Genomic DNA, 25872 nt, shown 5'->3' with positions numbered 1-25872 from the left:
GATGCATGAAACCCTAGAAATAAAATAAAATAAAAATCTAGACTCTTGATAACTCGATCTAAGATGACCCAATGCAAGAACTTGGCTTTGATACCAAAAATTGATGTAGGACGGCCTAATCCAACCTTAAATGAGCATGATATTTGAAAGGGACAGATTTATGCAATATTAAAAAATAAATAAAATATCAGCCTTATATATCATCAACAGAAGAAAGAAATAAGGTTAATATAGCATTGATTATGACCATCTATCACAAACACGAAGTATTGAATTTTAAAATCTGAATTTAGTTATATCAGTGAAAGATAGAACTTTTGTCTTGCAGTAGGTCCGTCTAACGACCCAAGTGGATTTTCTAATCCAGAAAAATAGGAATTTCCTAGATTGGGAAATCTGAAAAATTCAGAAAAGAATTGGTGGTTCTTCAAATTTAGATTTGGGTGATGGGTTTTATGTGGGGATGAAAATCTTTTGAGATCTAATGATTTATATTTTTAAAAAAAAAAAAAAAAAGAAACAAGATTTGAATTCTAGATCTAAAGATTCTAGGAGAAAAGGAAGAAAATGGGGTTAAAGAAAAGAATACCTTGAGAAAAGAGAGAAGGAGAAAGAAGTAGAGGATGAGAAATCGTTTACCTGGGCCTCATGCCCTCTTCCAATCACTGGAAGTTGAAGACGAAATCATCAGAAGCAAAAAGCTCTTTTTTTTCATAAATATAGCATAACATGCTATAGGTTTAGGACAACCTTATAAATTCGTAATTACATGAAATTATCAAAATACCCCTACTAAAAAAAGTTTCAAAAAACAAGATATTCGCACAAAATTGTGCACAAACTGTCTTAAAATTTAAATAAATCAAATGTTCATAGACTAAATGTAAATTTAAGATGCCTGATGGGCCCCGATGATAGCACCATGAAAGTGGCGTAATGAAGGTGGGTCGTGACAATCCAACGGTCCGATCACACCATCCTCGCGATCCAACGGTCCAAATGTCTCCTCTAAACAACTTACACATGTCACGAACACATGTGTAAGGTCTTCAACCTCTAGAGACCCGACCCGTATCCGTCATCTAACTACATTGAAACGGGTAATGCACGCCTCTTGCATTGATATACTTTAAATGTCCTGATGTCCGCATCATAAACGCAGCAAGGTTTTTGGTCTCCGTAGGACCTTAGTTTATTTGATGTTGACATGAAATCTTATATAAGTCCAACACCATTAGAATGCACTGATAAGCCATACAAATTGCCATGCAATTTGTGGCAAACAACTAAAATGCTACATTAGGAATGTAATTTGCTTGTTTACATAATCAAAGAATTAAAAAGAAGTAAACTATTAATTCCAAAGTAGTAAAATTATAGAATGTCACAATTTAATCATGTAAGCACAGCCTAGGAATAGATCAGACAATGTGTTACATGCTGTTATGTCCATCATTTTAAAAGTTAGTTACTTATCTTTTTTAAAAATAAAAAATAAAAATTGGTGACTCAACTCCAAACTCAGCTGAGTCAACTTGTTAATATTTCAAGTTGAGTCACAATGAAACACTCTCCTCTATCTGACTCGGTCTTAACTCAGAATCATTAAGTTAGCTTTCTTAGTGAGAAGTTAGAATTTAAAATAGAGAAGATGATTTGAACTTGTGACCTCTACTAGTAGAGACACCATCTCTAACCAATAGAAAATAATGAAGGCTTTTGATCTCAATAGCTATTTTTCATAACCTTTAAAACTTAACTATGTGAATATTTATCACACCAATAAATATATTCAATTTAATTATTAAATACATAGTCGAGTCAATTAAAGAATTGATCGAGTCTTTGAGTTGACCCGACCTAGCTAGATATGGGGTTGAATCTAGTTTTTGAGTTCTTGAACAATGGTAATGTTACCTCTAAAAGATGCTATAAATGTAAAATGATACCTTAGAAAAATCATAACCTTAAAAAACTAGATTGTCTGTTGGAAATATGGCCTGTTAAGAAACAAGTCTAACAAAGTAACAATGCAATATAATCAAAATACGGACAGCCTACTACGAGGATCCCGTATCCCGTACATCGTCTTTCTCCCTCCTAGGTCCCGTGGTTCCTATGCCATCGTGTTTCCCGGTCCTTTTCTTTTAGTGATTCCACTCGAAACCCTTTCGGTCACTTATATTAGGGCATTCCGATTGCTTCTTGTACTACTCCCTCGCCCTTGACTGGAAAGGAGACATACAACATAGTTAGTTGACCCTATTCATTCCATTCCTGAAAGGAGCAAGCAACAAACAGCTTCAAAAAAGTTGTAGCGCGCGCGTGGGGGGCTTTGGGGGGGGCCTACGCGTCGCTGCTCCCGCGCACCATCACTATTGATGGGCCAAAGCGCACAGGTTGTTCCACCCCATCAATAGTAATGGTGGAATCAAAATACAAACAATGACAAGAACTTTCAAAAGTAATTTGGTGTTCTTACCTTATAAATTTATTGATTTTTCACGAGCTTCATTTTGGAATCTTACAAGAGCAGAAAATTACCTAAAGATTTGGTGCCTTTTTCATTGAATTAACCTTAAGGAAAATGGTTCCCCGCTAGTCTCATTTGAAGTCATAAATTATTAGCCAAGGTTCACACGACAAGGGGTAAGAACAGTTTTGAGGTTGACGATCTTGCTATCCCAAGGAGCATAAGTTCATGGTAGATACATATTCTGAATGGGCGTGCCTATAGCACACCGATGTTTCGATTCCGTAAATAAGGAAGAATGATCGGTTATTTATCTTCGAGATTAACATGGTAAAAGTGTAGAATGAAACTATATCTTAATGAGGTTTGTTTTAGGAGTGAAGTGGAGGAAGTGAATGCAAGTTTATAGGATATGATTTTTTCTCCGTGCTCATAAATTGTTCTCTAAAAGGCTTTTTTAAAGATTTTGAGGGCTTTGCCCTTGTCTCTTTCTTATACATTATGGTAGTAGAGGCTCTTAGGCGACTAATTATCAAACCTAATTAAGAGGGCATTTCAGGTGGAAATTTAGGATTCAGGCTACAACTTCTCTAAACTTATGTAACTCAAGGAAGAGTAGTTGATGCTTAAACAAAAACTAAAGCATTCCAAACTCACAGTGAATTAACAATGTATTTATTTTTTTTGTCTTTGATCCTACATAGATACCTTAAAGCACTTTTTGTGTTTTGATTTATAGTAGATTGGTATTCAAGGAGAGTGGTCTTGGTTTGTAGCTCCTTTGTTATAGGGCTGTCAACAGGTTGGGATCGGGCTAGGATAAGCTCTGGCCAACCCTATTTGGGAATGAAACAAAGGTCCAAGCCTAGCCCAAGCCTCAATCTTGGTACAACAACAGGCCTAGGCTTGGCCCAAGTTAAAAAATTCAGGCCTAAGCTGAAGCTCACCAAGGCCTCAGTACAGAAATATTTCAAGCGGAATCATTGTGCAGTCATGGAGGACTAAGTCAATAGAATGTTGATTGGAATCGTTGATCTGATGGGCTTACTACAGGAGAGTATTTCTCAATGAAATTATTATAGAAATAGGCTTGCAATCAAAGATTGTTGCCAAATCTTCAATTTAAGTAGGAATTGTTGAACTATCATGATTTTTTGTTGCTCTAATTGATGTCCCTGATGTCTTGATTCTTGAATCTTCATATATATACTGCATAGTATTATGTTATATTAAGCTTTCTTTCGTTTGTTATTAAAGCTCAAGATTTACTTGTGAAATATTAGACATATTGATAAACTAGGGATATTTTTTTATAATGCATGTATGTTATTATTTTTGTGTGCATGTATTTATGTTTCTCAAAAAGAAAGGTTTAAGATAAGAATATATTGGAATCTTTTATCAGGGTTGCCTTCAGATTTTCATATTCCCTACCCTTATGAACGCTTAATTACATTTATGATAACAATGCATAAAGTTTATGTCCTATCCCCTCCATCAGGATGAGGTTTCATGATATTTTTTAACTCTTTATATGTAATTGTGTATCCTATTGTTGACTCACTGACTTTTTGATAACAGGGCCAAAATTTGGTCAGTATGGATCATTTTTACCAGTGCTTCTAAGGAATCCTCTTACACAATCACAGCCAAAGAGTCTTGCGAGTGTACAGAGTAGCAATATCCCTGAATTGATTAAGAAATTAGAGGTAATTTTATTTTTGGAAATGTGCTAATATGTTTTTAACATAAATAGGATGGCAATGAAATGTGGATGTCAATGTATAAAATTTTATTATATTATTGATTGTATCTAATGCTTTCATGATTTTCAGACTATGGGCTCGAGCACTACAAACAACAATACTCTCCCTATACATGAAAAAAAGAGTCTGAAAATCTGCCTTAAAATTGGCGTTGGCAAAGCACCTGAAAGGCATTCTGCAAGTTATAGAATGGATATTAAGAATTGTCCATCATCTTCAATTGAGAGTATCCTGGAAAATAAAGATGAAAACTATGAACCGCCGCCCTCTTCAATAGTGCAAGTGTGTCTTTTACTTTGGATTGTTCACCTGCTATTAATTGAGAGCTCTTAATGAATTCATCATCCGAATATACCTTTGATTACTTTGTGTTTTATTGTTTGCAGCAGGCCAATGCATTGTCAGTAATTCCTATGAATACTTCACTTTCTCCCGCTTTCAATTCTCTGTGCTTAAAAGAAAAGGACAATCCTTCCATAAGGAGTAGTAAGACAAGAATTGATTATGGTGAAACAAAATTACAGAAGGTAAATATATGCTTAATGAATGGAATGAAAGTAGAAATACAAAATTTCACTCCATAAATAAATTGGCATTCTATAAGAGTATGATTTTGATGATGTGCTGCAGCTTACTCAAGATTTGAAGAGAATTGGGCCATCACTTGTATTTGAAGGTGACTCATTTATTCTAGAAAAAGATGTACACAAGCAGTATGTGAAGCTGAAATTGTCAAAGCATTGCCGTAAAGGTTAGTCTTTTTCTGAATATATTTAATTTGCTGCATTCTTATGGTCTACACTTCTTTTCATTGTGAACGATATGACCCCTAACATAAAGGATCTAGATTGCTGTTCCAAAGTTGCTTGAGTCAAGCAACGCTGCTCCTCCTGTAATACCCAGTCCATTCCGTACCAGTTTCTATGCATATATGCACGATGATCGACACCCTTAGCTAGACCTAGATTAGCCATTCATAGTACACACCCAACTGACCAGAACCCCAAGACCTTGAAACCTATCTCATATTAACCGCCCCGTCACCGCGATCATGGAGGCACCACCCATGCATTGGTATGATACTCCGTTAGTGAGATACGCCGTGAAGAATAATAAGTGTATCATGTGCGCATGACACCATGTATTTCATTCCACACATGTACACAACATATGTCATGCACACATGTACATGCCACACATGGGTGAGAGAATCTCTACCCATGTGTGTGATGTCACATACCCATACCTCTTCTCTCTCATGTGCATGAAAAATCAACCTTTCTCCATGCCATACACTATGCATGACATCACCACACCATGCCATCCCATGCTCCATTAATCCACCATTAATACAAAGCATGAATTAAGTACCATAATCCTAGCCTAAGCTAATATTAATCACATTAGCTTAACTTAATCAAAATTTGATCCATTTCTTTATAAATACCCCTCCATCCCTTTGCATTTCACCATTTTTCCATAAGAGAGAGAGAGAGGAGTGATCTTGGTGGGCCATCAACTCCATCAATTTCATCCCTCCCATCCATCTCAACCATCAATTCCATCCATTCCATCCATCTCAACCATCCATCTAATTCATCAAGGTGAGTACACCCACCCTATTCATTCTTATTTTATTTTTTGTTGTGTTTTTGTATGGTGGAGATGATGTTGATCATAATGATGTGATAATGATGTGTTTAATGGTGTGGATTCATGGGAGAATAGATAATAATAATAATAACAATATTTTTATAGACTTTACGTGGGACCCATTGATTGTGGGCCCCACTAGAATTTTGTAGGCCATCCAAACCGTCCCAAAGTGAGGCCATTGTGCTGGCCAAACATACATGTGCACACACCCAATAAATAAATAAATAAAATAAAAAGAGAGAGAGAGAGGAAGGCTGGACGCTGCAGCAAGCAGCGTCTAGACACCCCTGCCGCTTGAAAGAAAAAAAAGGAAAGAAGTGTGGGTCCCCAATGGGCCCCACCCATGATGTATGTATTAAATCCACATCGTCCCTTCAATTTTTCAGATCATTTTAGGCGTTGAGCCAAAAAAATGAAGCCAATACATTTCTCTGATAGGCCACACCATAAAAAATCATGTGAAAACATGCTAAAACATATAAAACAACTTTCTGGGGGGCTCACCTGAAATTTTGATGTATCTGAAACTTGGAATGACCCCTTAACCTAGTGGGACACATGCAATAGATGGACTGGATCGTCCTGTTATGGGCCCCAAATATGAAAAACAAAAAAAAAAAAAAAGATTTGCAAAACAGTAATGACGCTGTTGCTGCCAATGTCTAACGCTGTAGCAAGCAGCGTCTCTGTTGACGCTGGAAAGAAGTGGGCCCCACCACAGGCCCTACCTTGATGTATGTCGAACATCAGCACCGTGCATTTAATGGGTCCCCTCTTAAAAATGGGTCACGCCAAAAATCAACTGTACAAAGAACTTAGGTGGCCCACACCGTCTAAAATAATGTGCAGACATGGCTAAAACATATAAAAGCACTTGCTGGGCCCCACCTGAAATTTGGGATGAATCTGAAACTTGGACTGACCCCTCCATCAAGTGGGACACACACAATGAATGGACTAGATCTCTCAAGTGACACACCTTGATTAGAAATATACAAATACTAATAATAATAATATTAATATTAAAATAAAATAATGGCTGTGAAAGCGGTGGCGTCATCCCCGGACGCCCACATTTGGGGTAAAATTTTGTAGGCCGATCATGGCCACACCATGATGTATGTGCTAGATCAACACCATTCATTCATCTTTCTAGCCCCATTTATTGCATGGTCCCAGAAATCAGGCCGATTAGAAGTTCAGGTAGGTCATGCCACTTGGACAGTGGAAATTGTACTTAAAATACTTAGATTTTTCTAAGGCCACCATGGTGATGAAAAGTATATTTGGGCCATTCATCCACTCCTTCAGACCATTTTAAGTCATGAGTAAAAGAATGAGGCAGATCCACACTTTAGGTGGACCACACTATAAGAAATAGTGTGAATAAAAATCCCTACTATTAAATCATTTGAGTTCTACTATGATGTGTGACTGCCACCAAAGTTGAGTCAGCCATTAAATCATGGAGCCAACTCGTTACATGTATTTTACATCCCAGTCGACTATCATTTAGACCATCCATGTGTCATAAGTCCCACTCGACGTATGTACCTTATATCCATGTCATTCATCTAGTGGGTGGTATCAGCTATGATGTTGTTTGTTATATGAACTGTTCATAGGGTGAACCCCACCATGTCAATGAGACCCACAATTATATAAAATATAATAATAATAATAATAAGGAAAGGGAATTGCATGCTTACCAATGAAAGCTTCCCTGGACATAATGTGATGCATGTAAAGCCCACCTAGGTGCATGTGTTGTATACCCACACTACCTATATATTTTCCAGTCACTTAGGAAGTAAGCCCACCTCTTGCCCGTGGACACAAGATGAAGTAGAACTCAATTTTAGGTGGGCCAGGCCATGCCACAAGTAGAAACAGTGTAATAACCATTAGAAATTCTTAGGCTCTAGTATGCCCTTATATGTTGGGATGCTTCCTTGGCCATGCACTCCACTTTGTAGTATGATGTAGATCTATGCCTTTCATCGGTTTATCCTCATCATTTTAGGGTATGGTTCCATAGACTAGTCAGATCCAAATCTCATGCCACGGGAACAATATTGATCACTTGTCCACCGTTAAATATTTCCTAGAGTTACAGTAATGTTTGTGAGAAATCTATCCATCTATTCCTTTTAATCGATCATGGACCACCTAATATACATGTTTTACCAGCCATTCATCTATTTTGATTAGATCATTTTAGAGTGTGGGGCTGCCTATATATTTACGGCAATCTAAGTCGTTTTCATGGTGCCTATTGTAATAGTTATTCCTCATTTAGTCCGTCAATTGGTAGGAATCATGTGGATCACTACACTATAGGAATTTGGGATCTTGGGTGGCCTAACTAGTAGTGTGGATTGGTGGAAGTTGTGTAGACCACCACATGTGAGTGCTTGATTTTTATAGCCCACCTAACTGTATGAAAATTGGGGCAATCATGTGACTACTTGTTTAAGTAGATTTATGATTATTGTGGCCATTAACCATATGATCACTGACGGGATGAGTGATAACTAGATTTGACAAAATGGTGCTAAATATGTAGCTCATAAATCTTGTGATCATGCGTGATGTGGATAGCCGTAAATCATGTAGGTATGTGGGGAATGTGTAGCCCAACCTTATGATGAAGTAGTGCTTTGGTGACTACTAAACTATGTGAAATTGTGGTACTGGCCGCCCTGCTACGTGAAAATTTAGTAAAGCAGTTGCCCCATTATACGAAATATGGTATAATAATAATAATAATAAGTAACCATCTCACCTTAAGTCCCTTATTATGACAAGTAGAGTGACATTTGTGTGGCCACTCAACCATACGGACTTCTGATAATGGAGTGGCTATAAGACCATGTGGGCATATGAGAAATTGTGTGATTACTTAGACTCATGGACTATGCCGATGGTGTAATTTCCTGGGTACATGAACTTAGGGCTTGTGACAGATTGATCATAAGCCCATTAAGATATATTTTTGGCCCATATGATGAGGCTCATTGTGATGTATTTCCTGCCCATGTGATGTGGCCCATAGTGATGTGAATTAGGCCCAGGTATGTGGCCTACTTGTGAAATAGATTTAAAGCCACTTGCAATGTATTCGAGGCCCATGGGCGAGGCCCAATGTGATGTATTTTAGGCCCATGGGTTGTGGCTCATTGTGATGTATTTGAGGCCCATGTGTAGGGCTCACCTCTTATGTGTTTGAAGCTCATGGGTCGTGAAGCCTGATGTGGTGTATTCATGGCCCATGTGACGAGGTCCATTGCGATGTGTAAGGCCCATATGATACGGCCCAATGTGATGTATATGCGGCCCATGAGTGAGGCCCAATGCGATAAATGTGCGGCCCTTGTGTGAGACCTAAAGCGATGTATCTGATGACCGATGTGATGTGTAATTTCATCATGATGTATGTATTGATGTTTATGTGGGCCATTCCTTGGGGGCAATGTTGGTTAAATGTCCACATTATTGAAGCCGATTGTTGAGGTCGGTTATTAATACTGATTATGAGTATGTGACAGCATAGCATCATTATACATGCCCATACGCATCATCTGCATGTTTGTCATGAGATGTGGTTGACCATTGCATATGTCGTTGGGCAGATTATTATGAGACTCCCTGAAAGGTGGAGGTTATCTCACATGAGTTCACGGTATGCGCAGGATTGATGCATGACTGTATTATATGACTCATGCATCTTACATTGTGCGCCCCAGCAACATCAGGGCCATAGCCTCCACAGGCATACCGTGGATGGCCAAATGGGATACCGAAAATGTTTGGTTCTAGCATACGGGCGCTATAGATGTCCCTGGGTGAAAATCCATAAACCTCCGTGGCCAGGAGATGCCCCAACGTTGAGACCGAGTGGATATATGAACGCATGAGGGCCGTATACCAGTAGGCCGCGTCTCCCACTATGTCGTGGTCGGTTGGGAAGGGGTGTGACCTTACCCGCCTGAGTGAGGGGGCAATGTCTAGGTTGAGTTTGACCAGCTTGAGGAATGGGTCCGCTATTGACGAGCCGGGCCCGATATTGGCAGGCGGATAGTGAGGTCTCTTCCACTTACCCAGTTGTGCGCTCGGATAGGGGCGGCAAGCTGGTGTAGAGTGTAATAGACCCCGGTGATGATCCCAGAGATGAACTGTACTGATATGTGGACTTATTGAGCAGGAGTTGCATACTCATTCATTCATTCATTCATGATCCACTCGGGCTGGTGGTGCGCAACTATTTGTTACGTGTACCTTCGCAATGGCCAGGATTTCGGTTGGGGCGCGCGACTAACCTGAGATCAGGAGTTTACCATATTGAGTCTGACTATCTAAATTAGGTATGGGACTAGTTTGGATAGAAGTCCTTTGTGATAGACCCCATAGTCTGCGATACTACGTACTATCATCCCGACTTCACTCCAGCATAGTCATTTCATTCGCACCACATATTGCATTACATTAGTAACATTTAGCATTTTAAGTTACTGTGTTTCAGTATTTAGATACGGCTGACAGTATTTGTGAACTCATCCGGAACTGTATATTGCATTGCATCCTCGACATCTGATATTTGGCTCTTTATAACTCTTCATTTGCATAGCTAATTTATATTGCGTACTTTGATATTGACTCATGGACTTGTCAGTATTTTCGATATTGTATAATTATGGCATGACAATATGACGATGATGATGTGATTACAGATGCATGTAATATGGTTCTGGCTATGGTATGATTTCCTTGTAGCATATTTATCTTGCTTGCATGTAGGACACACTGCACACACGTGTGTACTCACTAGGCTTTTTGCCTAAGCCTCCTATTTTTCATTTTTTTCAGGGCTGGAGTAGCTTGGAAGACTTTGCTTTCTCGATGCATTGTATCTATTTTTCGATTTGGCAATGTTGACGTTGTATACCTTTGGAAAGCATTGTATTTGTAACAATCAAGATTTCTATTGGAGAGTGTTACTTGGTAATTTGATCATGGATCTTTATGCTCAGGTATTACTATGTATATAAATAAAAAAAATCAGTCAAAAAAATCTTTCTTGTGGTGCGCCGAACTCGGGACTTGGTGTATGGAAGTCGAGTGCCGAATTCGGGGCATCAGGGAAGCTGTCTGTCCCCGGATTTGGGGCGTGACACCTCCCTAAGGAGTTCATGCAGACAAATATCCAAGGATGGCAAGGGAGTCCTGATCATGATGTTGGAGCGGACATTTTCAAACTCATGTCATAGTTTCATCAAAAATTGGTCTCGTTGAGTAGTTTAATGAACTATTTGAATAGCTTCTAGAGCATTATTGGGGACTGACGCATATACGATGTCTGTATATTCAGTTCATAAATTGATAAAACTTGAATAATACTCCTGAATAGACATATTTCCTTGAGTATAGTTGGCGATTTCATACTCCAATTGAAATCTTCGAGCCGAACTATCTTGATTATACACCTTCTTCAAATAATCCCACAGCTTTGGCTGTCTTATATGGTCATAAATTGAGAATAATGGCAGGATCCATGGAGCTTAATATCCAGCTCATAATACGAGCATCCTTTGCCTCCCATTGAACGGCCGTTGTTGGATCAATGGGCTTGTTGTCGAATCCATCAATATGCCCCCATAATTCCTTCCCCTTAATATAGATCTAGAATTGAAATGCCCAAGCAAAATAATTCTTATCCGCCTGAAAATCTGATGCACATGAACTCAGATTTCTCCATAGGCGAGTTGTAAACAATTTCAAGAAGAAAGAGAATCAAATCAAGTGAATCTGATGCTGCCCAAGAATGCCACAGAACCAACAATGAAGAACCACCACCCCTTGCCAAGATCCAACTTCAAAAAAGCCAAGAATTGGATAATATGAAAATACCCAAGAAGACGACCTCTTTATGCCCAACGAAATCACAAATCGAATAAAGATTATTCTAAGAAGATGGCACGAAACCTATCTCTAATACCCTGACAAAACCACAGCACACAAAACAGAATACTACAAACACAAGAAGAATGTTTGTGATGAATTTTTCTGCCCTCAACTGAGAGCTTTCCTGTCCATAATATAGATATTCTATAGCAATCTAGTTCCCCAATTTAGGGGTCAGTTACATCAATCTAGATCCCCAATTTAGGAGTCAGTTACAGCAATTTACAGCAATTGGTCAGTTACAGCAATTTACAGCGATCTAGATCCTTTTTGTTAGGGGTCATATCGTTGATATGCTCTTTACCTAGATCCTTTATGTTAGGGGTCAGTTATAGCAATCAACAGCAATTTACAGCAATCCAGATCATTTTTTTCCCTCTCATATGGAGTTTTCCAACTCCACACTTATATGCTCTTTACCTGACTTTGAGGATGTGTCTACTCCTTCCCCCACTATTACACGGTTTAGACCTGGTTTTGCGTATGAAAGGCGAGAAAGGCATGATGATTCTACTAATGGAACCCCTCACGAGTCACCTCTGACATCTGCATCCGACACAGTCGCTACTCCTCTTCGACGGTCCACTCGCCTCTCATCCTCCTGATCACTATGGTTACTCCCCTGATCGGTACATCTTTCCTCTTACATCTTTAGTTGCTACCTTACCCTCAATTTCTATACCTAATTCGTACTCCCAGGCTATGAAATATGAGTGTTGGAAAGAAGCCATGCAGGAGGAACTCGATGCTTTATAGAACAATAATACTTGGGACATTGTATCATGTCTACCCTCTATCAAACCCATTGGTTGTAAATGGGTTTACTCTGTCAAGCTCAAATCTGATGGATCCTCGGACAGATATAAGGCTCTCCTTGTGGCTCTTGGCAATCATCAAGAATATGGCATTGACGCCAAAATGACCACTGTTCGTATAATTCTCGCTATTACCGCTTCTCAGGATTGGACTCTCCACCAGATGGATGTCAAAAATGCTTTTCTTCATGGGGATCTTAAAGAAGAAATCTATATGCCCCCTCCCCCAGGTATTTCTAGTTCTAGTGGTAACGCTGTGTGTTGTTTAAAACATTCATTGTATGGGCTGAAACAAGCCCCTTGTGCTTGGTTTGAGAAGTTCTGGCAAACACTTCTTCAACTCTCCTTTGTGCAAAGCCAGTATGATCATTCTTTATTCCTGCGCAAGACATCTTTGGGTATCATCCTTTTACTTATCTACGTGGACGATATTATTATCACCGGTAGTGATAGTGTATTAATTCAACAACTTCAAGCTTCCTTTTGTTCCTCCTTTCACATGAAAGATCTTGGCTCCCTCACCTATTTCTTAGGGCTTGAAGTTCATAAAGGTGCCAAAGGTCTCTTCCTTAATCAGCAGAAGTACATCAGAGATATTACTATCTTGGCTGGCTTACAAGACTCTGTTTCAATTGATACTCCTATGGAAGTTACTGTGAAATTTCGCCAAGATGATGGTGATCTTCTTCCCAACCCTACATTATATCGGCGACTAGTTGGGAGCCTCGTCTACTTAACGATTACTCTGCCGGATATCTCATACGATGTTCATCTTGTGAGTCAATTCATGACTTCACCGCCTCATTTACATATGGTTGCAGTTCGACGCATCATCCGCTATCTTCTTGGTTCTCCTACTTGTGGGCTATTCTTTCCTTCGGGTTCTCCTCTTCAACTTGTCGCTGATAGTGATGCTGATTGGGCTGGCTGCCCCGATACACGTCGCTCCACCACTGGATGGTGTATATATCTGGGTAATGCACTGATATCCTGAAAGTGTAAGAAACAAGATCAAGTTTCCAAATCATCCACTGAGGCTAAATATCGTGCTATGTCCTCGACCTGTTCCGAAATTACTTGGCTGCATGGCTTGCTCTCTACACTGGGATTTGCACAAACTGTCCCTACTCCCCTGCATGCTGATAACACGAGTGCTATTCAAATTGTGGCAAATCCAGTTTTGCACGAGCGTACCAAGCATATAGAGGTTGATTGTCACTCAATCCGCGAAGCTTTAGAATACAACATCATTACCCTTCCTCACATTTCTGCAAATCTTCAAATTGCGGATATTCTCACCAAACCTCTCCCTCGCGCTCGGCATCAATTCTTCGTAAACAAATTGATGCTCCTTGATTCTCCAGCATCAATTTGAGGGGGGGTGTCAACGATATGACCCCTAACATAAAGGATCTAAATTGCTGTAAATTGTCGTAACTGACCAATTGCTGTAAATTACTGTTGCTGTAAATTGTTGTAACTGACCCCTAAATTGGGGATCTAGATTGATGTAACTAACCCCGAAATTGGGGATCTAGATTGATATAACTGACCCCTAAATTGGGGAACTAGATTGCTGTAGAATATCTATATTATGGACAGGAAAGCTCTCAGTTGAGGGTAGAAAAATTCACCACAAATATTCTTCTTGTGTTTGTAGTATTCTGTTTTATGTGTTGTGGTTTTGTCATTCATGATAGGGTTATACTCTTTTCTTCTCTTTTGTTAATCATGTTAAATTAATGATTGCACATTTGATAACAGGGCATAAGAAGTGTAACTTGCAAGACTGCTCCAACATTACAAAGAAAAGGAAGGAATGCACTACAAGTGTAGGTGAAAGCAATTTGAATGAGAGTACAAGAGGAAATAATGGTGTCTTCTCAAGTGCCGGATCATCAACAAAGTTATTTGGTGAGATGCAAGGCAAGTCCAACGTTACAAAAAAGAGGAAGGAATGCTTTGCACGTGCAGGTGAAAGCGGTTTGAATGAGAATCCAACAGAAAAAGGTGGTGTCTCATCAAGTGCTCAGCTGTTTGGTGAGTTGAATATGGATAGGGTGTAAAAGTGTTTTTAGGTAAATTAAGATTTGAATTGAACAAGAATTAACGAACATTTCACCCTTTCAAGAAGTCTAAGACACCCAATTCAGCTTGCTAAGGATACCTTGAAAGAAGCTATTGATTTGAAACATTCAACTGACCATTTAAAGGTAGCTACAGTAAAGAGGATTTACATGATCCTCAACTTGAGGATATGCATTGTATCATCAAGTCCTCAATTCATAAAAGCATGTTTTGGTGATCTGTGCCATTTGTCTGATGGGATCCACAGTGTATAGGCCATGGCTCATGAATGTCCTTGATGACATCCCTACTTTTAGTTGGCAATGGGCAAATAGACATAGAAAAGAAACACAATAATAGTTTTCCTTCTACTCAAAAGGTGCTAGAGAATTTGAAGCATGGTTGGTCAGCTCCACCCATCGTGTGGTCTATCAGATCAACAGTTTGGATCACTGAATCATGGGCCTCACTTGTACAAAACTGAAGATAATCATCCTTATGTCAAGAATCATAAAATTTCTATTGACTACATTTGGATTTTAAGTCGCTTTACGCTTCTAGAGTTCTTGACTTTTTTACTTTTTGGTCTAAATGTGCAGAATGGAGAATCGGAAGTTGAAGTTAGTGGCATATATCTTCATGCAACTTTAAAATTTCTACTTGCTGCATCAATGTTCAAGGCTTGCGACACGGGAAGCGCATCATTTGGTGAAAAAACTCAGTCAACTGAGATCTATATTGACACATCAAAGATCTTGAAGTAAGTTCAATGCCATTTTGAGATGGTTGATTCATCATTCATAAACATAGCTAGGCTGCTGCTATGTGCATTATCCACTTGCGCTGGCCCAGATTTTGAAATAGTCAGGCTAGGCTATTCAAAATTTTGATTTTGCTCGACCCAAGCCCAGCCCATTGACAACCCTACTTTGTACCACTTCTTAAACAATGTTGACTCATCAACCATACACAAGACATAAATGTACATCAGCGGCAATCTACAATTTGAGTAGTTTGGACTGACATGCATGGATCCGAAGTTAATGGTGGACCATTTTAGAAATGAAGGAAAATTCATATAGCAGTCATTACATTCAAAAGAAAATCACGTTCACGTTTGTCGTGGAAAGGCTGAATGCAGAAAATCCAGTCTTTTTTTTTTTTTTTTTTTAATGCAATTGCAAAATCATGCAGAAATATGAATTGCAATTTCCAATAATGTTTTAATGTATGCTCCGATTTTACCATTTGAGATGTTAACAAAGTAGATTCATTCTAGAATGGACATCATGGCCTAGTAATTTGCACGCACATTTGAAATCCAATAGACTAGGTTTCTGATGTAATCTGGCTTTTGGATTATTGAGAATTTTGTTTCCCGAAGGAAAAAATGAAGTAAATGCACCACACAAGAATATTTGAATAGAGAGAGATACGCAAACTTACGGAGCTTGAAATCTTTGCACCACGGGCAATTAGAGAATTAACAAAATTAACAGGTATAAGTATATCTAGAATTTTAACCCCAAAATCAACTGCAGCAGTCCAAAAATTCAGCACATGGTGGAACATACTGTGGGCCTCGGTCCTACAACATTCCCCTTTGTGTTCAACGAATACTTCACCCAAGTAATAGACATCAACATCTAACTTATTTCAACTCGTCCCCATAATCGGCATGTAATGCATCCAAGCCAAAATGATCAAGAGGCCCAAAGTCGTTCTCTATTTCTGCCCAATTCTATGACCAGGCCGATTCAAGGTTTCAGGTTGCAAATTTTGCCAGATTAGGCCTACCCATTTGTGAGTTATGTTTTGTTGTTAACAGAAAAACCAGGGCCTGAGCAATAGGAGTTGTGATATGCTGTTGACAAAATTACATCTCTCACATCTTGACTAAACATTTGTTATCTGGAATTCTCTTCCCTTAGCTCAGTCTTATCAACTTCATAATTTAAAATTTTGAAAGCAAGTCTCAAGTCCAATGTTCATTCGGGTTGAGTCAGCTCGAAGACTCGACCTGACTTGACTTGATAGTTAATAAAAATATATTGCAAACAGTAGGGATGGCAGGAATTATTAAAATTACTCAAGTCTATTTTATGATTTGGCCTTATTTTCTTTAGTCATCCTTTTTTCATGCTATGGATAGGATTGTCTAACAGTCTGTGATTCTTTAGAATCATAAGCAATCCATGATGGGTCCTAACAAATAAATGGATTAAATGATTGATTGGACTTATTTTGTGTAAACAATCTTGAGCATCCAAATTAAAGGCCATTGACCAACGGTTAATGTTCGTTAGGTTGGAGCGATGTTTGCATGTAGTCCATGAAATGTGTTTTGACATAATGAACAGTCTGGATCAATGAATTGGACGGTGCAAATGTCACAATGCAACTAGGACCACTATAACTTATAGTGTCCTGAGAGCACTGGATCATTTCTCAATGAAAATAAGCAAGCAATTCGCTAATTTTTTTTTTTAATGTGTTATGCCCACTACCAAATATCTAGAGTTTTTGGACATTTGTGTCATGCACTGAATGGAGTCTCAAAAAAGGATGTACGTGATTGAATTTCATATTTACAGTTTATTGTTCCATACAAATGCATCATTTCATTTGAGCGTGATGGGGAGATTGCAGCCGTCGCTCTTGCATACAAATGCATGGAGGTAGCATATATGAGAGTAATATTCTCTATGAGCTTGCACATACATAGAGACAGTCACAAATTACAGGCATCTCTTCATGGTCATCCATTCGGTAATCAAACTATCTCCTCTTGTTCTGTTATTTGGAAAATTTTCCGTTCATTTTATATAGTTCCTGTTGATTTGCAAACCTTTCTACTCTTTGAGAAGAGATTTAAAATTTAAAGAGACATGTCGTTGGATCCATCTCGACCTTGTCCTAGATATCCAACCCATTCGTCAGGTGGGCCTACCATGTTTGTTCCCTAGACCAAGGAATTGATCAATATGTCGTTGAGAGGAGCTATTATTGTATGCTGAATACGGGCCACTAGATGATGTATCTTACACTTGATTCCTTCTGTATGCATTTGGCCGACGTTATGAGAGGACAGCCGATTTTGGCAAAGGCACATGGTGTTACTCAATTGATTGATGGCCCAGTTTGCCCACATGTGTGAATTACGATGGTTATGTGTTCCTCGATTAATATTGCTCACAAAGGAGCCTGGTCTGGCAGGGCTCTTTCTGTATTGATGCAAGGTGTAGAACCTGTGAAAGATAATAGTAAAACCTAGCTAAGGGAAACCTGACCACCATCCAACCATGGAAAGCTGGTGGAAGCCGTGGAACCTGCTTCAAACCTTGTCTGATTTTATCCAGTGGGCCGTTCAATTACCAGGAATCACACTCTTGATGAACAATTTTGAAAAACCCAATGTGAACTTTCCTATGAGTTAATCTCATTACCGTCCAATGAATGGGAAGTGGGTCCCACCTGGTTTGACTTGTTAAGAGATGATTGGGGCCGAGTCAGCCCACTTCCCAATGATAAGTTTCACCTAGTGTGAAATTTATCAGATATTCAATGCAGATTCAATAAGTTATTTTGAGAAACATTCTATGTTGTTTTATTCTTTCAGGCCAAGAATCATCGCCATTGGCTGCTATTGATGTAACCAATGTCCGTGAGGATGTCGCACCTCATGAGTCTGAAGTGAAGGGAGTCAAGCGGCTTGCTAGCAGAGCTACCTGTAGCGGTCTGCATATCCTTAATTATGTAAGCTGAATCTTAAATTGACTGACATTCCTTGTTTCTGAGTAAAATCCTTGCAAGCTACTACTGAAATGTGGAAAAAATTTAACTTGGATAATTTCTGGCTACTCAAAATGCACAGATGTTAGATTTTCCCTATTTCTTTCTAAATCAGAAACTCATAATAGGATTTCTCATATATGTTTTGTAATTAGAGGAATTATAGGATTATATAGCTTGATTTGTACGAATGGGGTCAATAACTCAGTGATCTGTGCATTGAGGGATTGTTGGGTGCTTGTGAGGAAAGGAATGAGCGGATTTTGAATAATGTGGCTGGATCCACTAAAAAAGTTTCTACGTTGAGAACTTAAACTTTACATACAAATCACAGCATGGGGCCCACCATGATGTTTTAATAACATTGAATCCATCCATCATTTGTTCTTGCTATTTTATTTCCTTGGCACCCAAAAATCAGACTGATGCAAAACTCAGACGGGCCATAACTCAACGAGCAGTTGGGATGGGGGCGCCCACTATTTAGTAGCTTCCAGATTGTATGTTAGGTCCAATGTGTTCTGTATATTCCTTTTAATCCATTCAGAAAATGCATCCAACTAGGATGAATGGACCCAAAACATCAGGCCATTCCAAAACTGACATGGGCCGTAACCGGTGATTTTTAGTGGTTTTAGGCACAACTGAGTTTTGTGGGAAACTGAGTTTATGGATCCAAGGAGATAGGTGGGGACTGACATTATGGATGAATCGGATGTCGTTAACACATATGGTGGGCTCCACACATCAATTTGCAGATTGAGCTTATCCTAGAGAAGTTTGTATTGGATCTGCCCTCTTGAATTATTGTTGTCTCCATTGATGGAACAACCTTTGCTATTGGCAATTGGGCTTCTCTATTTCTGATTTACTTCAAGAATAGCAAACATTCATAGTTGTTGGAAGCATTAGTTTGATGGGTTCCTCCCCCAAAAAGCCAAGGCATTGGTCCATCAAGGGTGGGTCCCCACAACTTCAAGGTTTTTAGATTACTAAATTATGGGCTCCACTTGTACAAACTTAAAAACCATGGATATATATATATATATATATATATATATATATAGAGAGAGAGAGAGAGAGAGAGAGAGAGAGAGAGAGAGAGAGAGAGAGACACACACACACACACACACACACACACATTTGTGTGTGTGTTTTAAGCATCGACGATATCAGCCATGATTTAGTTTTTCAGTTTATACAAGCAGATTGGAAGCTTCGATTTCGAGATTTGGAGGTGATGGGCCGAGTCGTGGAAATTTGAAAAAAAAAAATTCCCAATTAATTTCTTGCCAATCAGTTGCAATCTTTGTGTCCAAACATAAAATCAAACATGTATGTAACCTGATCTAGTGATTGTTCTTTTTCTTTTGAATATTGCTTGTGTTTCCACATGTCTTCTTACATTTATAAATTCTATCAATAGGCTTTGAATATACTTGTATCAATTCAGTTAGACAGAGCATAGATTAAGACCTCATACAAAGAAAACCTATTATATGCAATTGTTTTTTTGTAATGTTTTGATTTTTAAGTGTATATTGGTGTCTTTTTTAACAATCACTGAAGTTTCATTAATTGACCAATTTCCTAATGTTTCCCCATGTTTCCAACAACAATGATACATTACGCGATACAACTGATACATCCCATGTGATAACCGATACATATCCATATCCCAATGGTGCGATATGTAACGTGATTAGGATATTTCGAACATTATATATACATACCCATGGGCTGCATATATATAAAAAGTATAATGAGATATGCTCTAGTGTTCTGAAAGCTCGAGAGCACTATAAGTTACAGTGTTCCTAGTTGCATTAGTTCACTTTCACAGTCCAATCAATGGATATGAACTATCCATTAAGTTAAGAACACACTTCATGGGCTACCATGCAAAAATCACATTGATCGGATGATTTAATCCATTCTTGGTTTTATTTACTATAGCAATACTTTTTTCTAATCCATGGATGGGATGGTTACGATTGCATAACAAAAGTGATTCTTTAGAATCCATCATGGCCCCTAGCAAGTAGATGGATGACATTGTTGATTGGACCCATTTTTGAGTAAATGATTTCAACAGTCCATGTTTAAGGCCACTGTTCAAATGGTTAATAGCTTTCAGATCAGTTTCAGTTTTTCATGGTAGCCGATGAAATATGAGTTGGACATGATGAACAGGACTAAGTGTCCGAATACAATACAACTAGGTGCACTGTAACTTATGGTGGTCTGAGAGCACTGGAACATTTCTCAAATATAATTCCATTGTACGTAAACCTGCTCATCTTGCAAGACTTATCTTGAGGTGTTATATGGTACTCAGGCCGCATGTGATGCTTGATAAACAGGCATGTCATATGTTAACTCAAGTAAACTGACTAAATTATACAGCCCACTGTGACAAAGTCACAATCCCACTATCATATTGGTTAAACAATCCTAACCTCTGATTCGTGGGTATTTTTTTTGTGGAAATAGGACTGTTGGATATCTTTCACTTCTGACCATCCATAAATGTCCATCAATCTGATAATCAGATAACGTCAAATTACATTAAATTTTGGTTAGTAATACATCTATAGTGGATAACATAATTTGTATGGTTTAATTGACTTGTATGACACGTGTGCAAGTTCTAAGCAATTTCTAAGTGCCTGCATATTATCTGTCACACTATGCCAGTGTATCAAAGTTATTCTCTTTTATCTCTGTGCACTTATTAACTGTGGTCTTTTTTTACGGGCTGAATATGTGAGTTCCGCGATGGACGCTTCTCAGAGATCACTATCAGCATTGAAAGCTGCTCGGTGGAAATATGGTGTGCATGGAATTGCAGCTGTGAAAACAGCACTTGATTTTCACTTCCATGACATGGATACATTCATACGCCTGGTCCGTCTAGCATTAGAGGAGATCGACATCTAAGCCGTCCATCACGAAGATATAAATGGATGGGAATCTCAGCATTTGTGAAGACATTGTACAGCGGCCCACAACTGTGAATCCAAAATTTGAAGCTCCAGCTATGTTAGTATGTATATGCGTATGAAAGCAACATCAGCATTGAGTTGTTTTTCTTTTCTTTACAAATACATGGCAAAAACCTGAATAAGTGTAAATCGATTTCTGAACTGTAAAGTGATTCTTTGGCATCAGTAAAAGACTCAATTCCAAAATGCTGCCGTTACAAATAAAGCCTCTCGACTACGGCGAATTTGGTCGATCTCTTGCCCATCGATAGAGGTCCTATGATGTCGACCCCCCACTGCACGAAGGGGCAGGGGCCGCTCATTGTGGTCAACTGCTTGGACGGTTATCGTGGTATTGTGGCAAAATGTTGGTACTTGTCACACCTCTTCATGTATATATTGTTTTTCATTTTCATGGATAGTTGGCCAATAGTACTCTTGTCGAATCACCTTGTGGGCCACGGCTCTTTCTCCATAATGATTTCCGTAGACGCCTTCATGAATTTCCTTTAGGTCATATTCGGCCTCGTCAGGTCACAAGCATCTTAGGAACAACAGCGAAAAGCCCCTCTTACATAAACTGTTATGGGAAGATCCGAGCCCCTTATAATCCCGAGGACCGACGTCATGCTGGTCTGATCGAACATGGGAACACCCTATGTGATGCGCTCAACTGAAGGATTTATCGACAGTCTCAAAGGTACTCCAGCTCTGAGGCTAACGGTCGGATCAGCTCAGAACGATCTGAGTCCAATATCAGATGCATAAGCTCTCCGAGTGGATATGCCGGACCGTTCCTCTGCTGTGTCTGGCAGAAAACAGATAACCATTAACATCAGTTGCAGGAAGTGGAACTCGATAAAGCAGGTCCGATGCCTTGCCTCGGATCTCAGAAGAAAGACTTTCCGAAATGCTTGACAGGTAGGAAGCCAAGTCCGTTTGGGTGGGATCTCGGCTCGAACCTGAGAAACGGTCCTTGAAATGATAAAGATTCGCAAACGTTAATTTGCATCTCGGCAACCGGAAGAACCGAGCTAGGGTCGAACCAGAGGGAAGGGCCGAGCCAGGGTTGAACCAGGGAGCGAGCGCTTCATGCGCTGAAATGAGAAACTACCATAAGCAGACGTGACCGATAACTTCGCCCGCAGATACGCGTAACACATTACATGATCTATGGATTACGAGCAATATCTCCACGATCCGGGAATCCCACTGATCATGTCGAGATTAACGGACCCATACCGCCCGATAGTCAGGTATAAATACAGTGAGACCCCATTGCTACAGGTACACACAACGTCTGGTACTCTCTCCATATATCTCAACTTAGACCCTGATTCCTGTGACCTGACTTAGGCATCGGAGGGTCCCCCGGCTTAGCCAGGGTCTTCTTTTGCTTGTTGTTAGTGTGCAGGCTTGAGTTGCATCATCAGTTCGAGGTTCATGCGGCAGGGGAGAGTTGTCCAGATTTTAACCTCAACATTTTTTTGGCGCCTTCTGTGGGAATCTGATACAAAAAGTCAGGTTCTTATTTTTAAGCATTATGGTAAGAGGAAAGAAGAAAGCGGTGGTTGCAGAGCTAGAGCAGACGCATGCTTCTTCACTACTCCACGCCGAGTCAACTCCAGGACCCTCTCAACGCTCTCGTAATCGAGCTAGTAAGTATCGCGCTATGCAAAGCGAGATATAAGCCCTACACGATGAAGTAAATCGAATGAAACAGCGGCAAGAGCTACCACCGCGTCCCGAGCAAGGGGATCTCGTTCCAGAAACTATTGGACCAGTAGTGTAAGCCCACTCTGCGCCGAGGAGTGTAAGGCCTGAAGGATCTCAACATCAATCCGCTCGAGCACCAGTTTCAGTTCAGAACCCTCCCTCGGCACAAGCACGAGTTCCAGCTAGGAACACAGCGACCCGAGCTCTGACGAATGTCTTAATCACCTTGGCCCTGGCATCAGCGGACCTTCGCCACGAGTTAGAGAGAAGAAGGGGGAGAAGAACTCCCAAACCGGAAGATGTCCGGGAGATGGTGGCGAAAAATAAAGATCCTTGGGAGACACGGTTCGCAGAATTAAAAGACAAAGTCCTAACACTGCAAAAAAACCATCAGTTGACGTCAGTTCCCACCACCATCCAGGCGATGATGGAAGAGACCGAGCCTCCTTTTACCTTGAAAATCATGGATGAGGTAATGCCTCAGAGGTTCCAGATACCGCCCGTCATCCCATACTCTAGGTCCGGAGACCTATCCGAGCACGTGGAAGCGTACCGATCATGGATGTAAATCTAGACAGCGACAGATGCAATGATGTACAAAGGGTTTTCCATCACGCTCACGGGATCCGCTCAGAATTGGTATCATCAGCTCAAACCCGGCTCCATCAGTTCCTTCGCTGAACTTAGCCGATCATTCCTTACCCAATTCATAAGCGGTAAGAAGGGTCAGAAGCCGAATACCCACCTGTTCACTATTAAGCAAGAACCAAATGAATCATTGAAAGACTACATTGCTCGTTTTAATGAGGAAGCATTACATGTGGAAGACTACGACAACAAGATGACACTTGCCGCAGTATTCAGCGGTCTAAAAGAAGGGAAGTTTGCCTTTTCCATTGGGAAGAATCCTCCGAAAACGTTAGTCGAACTCATCAACAGAGCTCAGAAATACGCCCATGCTGAGGAGTTCTCTAGTTCTCGTAAGAATATCCAAGTGACTAAGCAGACCGGAAAAGGGAAAAGGTCGAGGAACGAAGAACTTCAAGCTCCAAGCAAGGGACCAGACAACCGCGCCTCTCGCGATCGTCGCCCGAGCAGAAAGCCAGAAGGAAAATTTCATTCCTATACCCCCCTCAACACATCCGCTGAGCAAATTCTATTAGATATCCGAGGAGAAAAACTTCTGAATTGGCCAATCTGCATGAGGGCTGATCCGGAACATCGAGATAAATGCAAATACTACCGCTTCCATCGGGACCATGACCACAATACAGATGATTGTGTGGATCTCAAAGACGAGATCGAGTCCCTTATTCGGAAAGGGCACCTACGCCAATACACCAAGCAAGAGAGAACTGCTCGGAAGGACGAACAAGCGCAAGAACGACCGAGCAACCCGCCAAAAGAGCCAGCCAAATCTGCACCATCTTTAGGGGTTCATCCGGCGGGGGAGATTCAAACAAGGCTCGGAAAGCCCACTCTCGAAGGAGCCCAGAACACTGCATCCATCTAACTGAGTGACCTAACAAGGAACTTCGGGTCAGCCCCTGTAGCCTGACCTTCACGGAAGATGATGCACGTGGAGTTCAACATCCGCAGCACGATGCCATGGTGGTCACTATGATTATAGCTAACCATAAGATTTATCGTATCTTAGTGGACACCGGAAGATCAGCCGATGTGATCTACTCTGAGGTCTTCAAGAGAATGGGAATTCCACAGTCACGCCTCAGACCTGTGAAGACCCCTTTACATGGCTTTGCTAGGGAGAGAGTGATCTCTGAGGGAGCCATTTCCCTCCCAGTAATTGCAGGAGAAGGACAACACCAAGTCACCTTCATGGATGACTTCCTTGTTGTCAATGTGTCATCTGTACATAATGTAATCATGGGCAGACCCTCCCTCAATGTAATGAGGGCGGTCGTTTCCACCTATCACCTCATGATAAAGTTCCCCGCCGAGGGCGAAATAGGGTACCTCCGAGGCGACTAGCGCGAAGCTCATAGATGTTATGTAGTAGCAGTCCAAAAAGGATCTATGAAGCAAGCACTCACCATCAACATTCTGGATCCCCGAGGACCTGCAGAGCATTCATCTATAAAAGACCTGGAGAAGGTGCCGATCGATGAAGCCGACCCGAGCAAGACCATTCAGCTCAGAATGTCACTAAGTTCTGAGCAACGGTCCGAACTGTTGGCTTTTCTGTGACAACATGGAGATGTCTTCGCATGGTCGCATGCGGATATGCCAGGGTTCTCTCCAGACATCTTGGTCCACCGACTGAACGTGGATCCAAACCATAAGCCCGTGAAGCAGAAGAGGAGCTCGTTTGATGCTGAACGATACGAAGCCATTACTAACGAAGTCTCCGTCTTGCTCGACTCTGGCTTCATAGAGGAAGTGTACTACCCCGATTAGATTGCGAACATGGTACTTGTCAAAAAGACCAATGGGAAATGGCGGGTATGCATAGACTACTCGGATCTGAATAAGGCGTGTCCGAAGGACAGTTTCCCATTGCCTCGGATTGATCAACTGGTAAACAGTACAGTAGGGTATGAATCGCTCTCCTTCCTGGATGCATACTCCGGGTATAATCAGATCGCGATGCATCCCCCAGACAGGCAAAAGACTACCTTTGT

General features: G+C 40.3%; 1 protein-coding gene across 1 annotated transcript in view; it reads left to right on the top strand.

The window, feature by feature from the left end:
* The first annotated feature begins 15036 nt into the window (after positions 1 to 15036).
* The window catches only part of LOC131254971 (cysteine-tryptophan domain-containing zinc finger protein 3-like), a 51092-nt gene continuing 40256 nt past the window's right edge, over positions 15037 to 25872 (top strand). The window contains exons 1-4 of the mRNA XM_058255671.1: positions 15037 to 15180; positions 15338 to 15358; positions 17333 to 17507; positions 18358 to 18494. Of these exons, the coding sequence (XP_058111654.1) occupies positions 15037 to 15180; positions 15338 to 15358; positions 17333 to 17507; positions 18358 to 18494 (477 nt within the window). The remainder of the gene's footprint in view (positions 15181 to 15337; positions 15359 to 17332; positions 17508 to 18357; positions 18495 to 25872) is intronic.

The sequence above is a fragment of the Magnolia sinica genome, chromosome 9 (genome assembly GCF_029962835.1).
Source record: "Magnolia sinica isolate HGM2019 chromosome 9, MsV1, whole genome shotgun sequence".
Classification (NCBI taxonomy): Eukaryota; Viridiplantae; Streptophyta; class Magnoliopsida; order Magnoliales; family Magnoliaceae; genus Magnolia; species Magnolia sinica.
The sequence above is the reverse complement of the archived record's forward strand: the minus strand, read 5'-3'. Positions and strand labels throughout refer to the sequence as shown.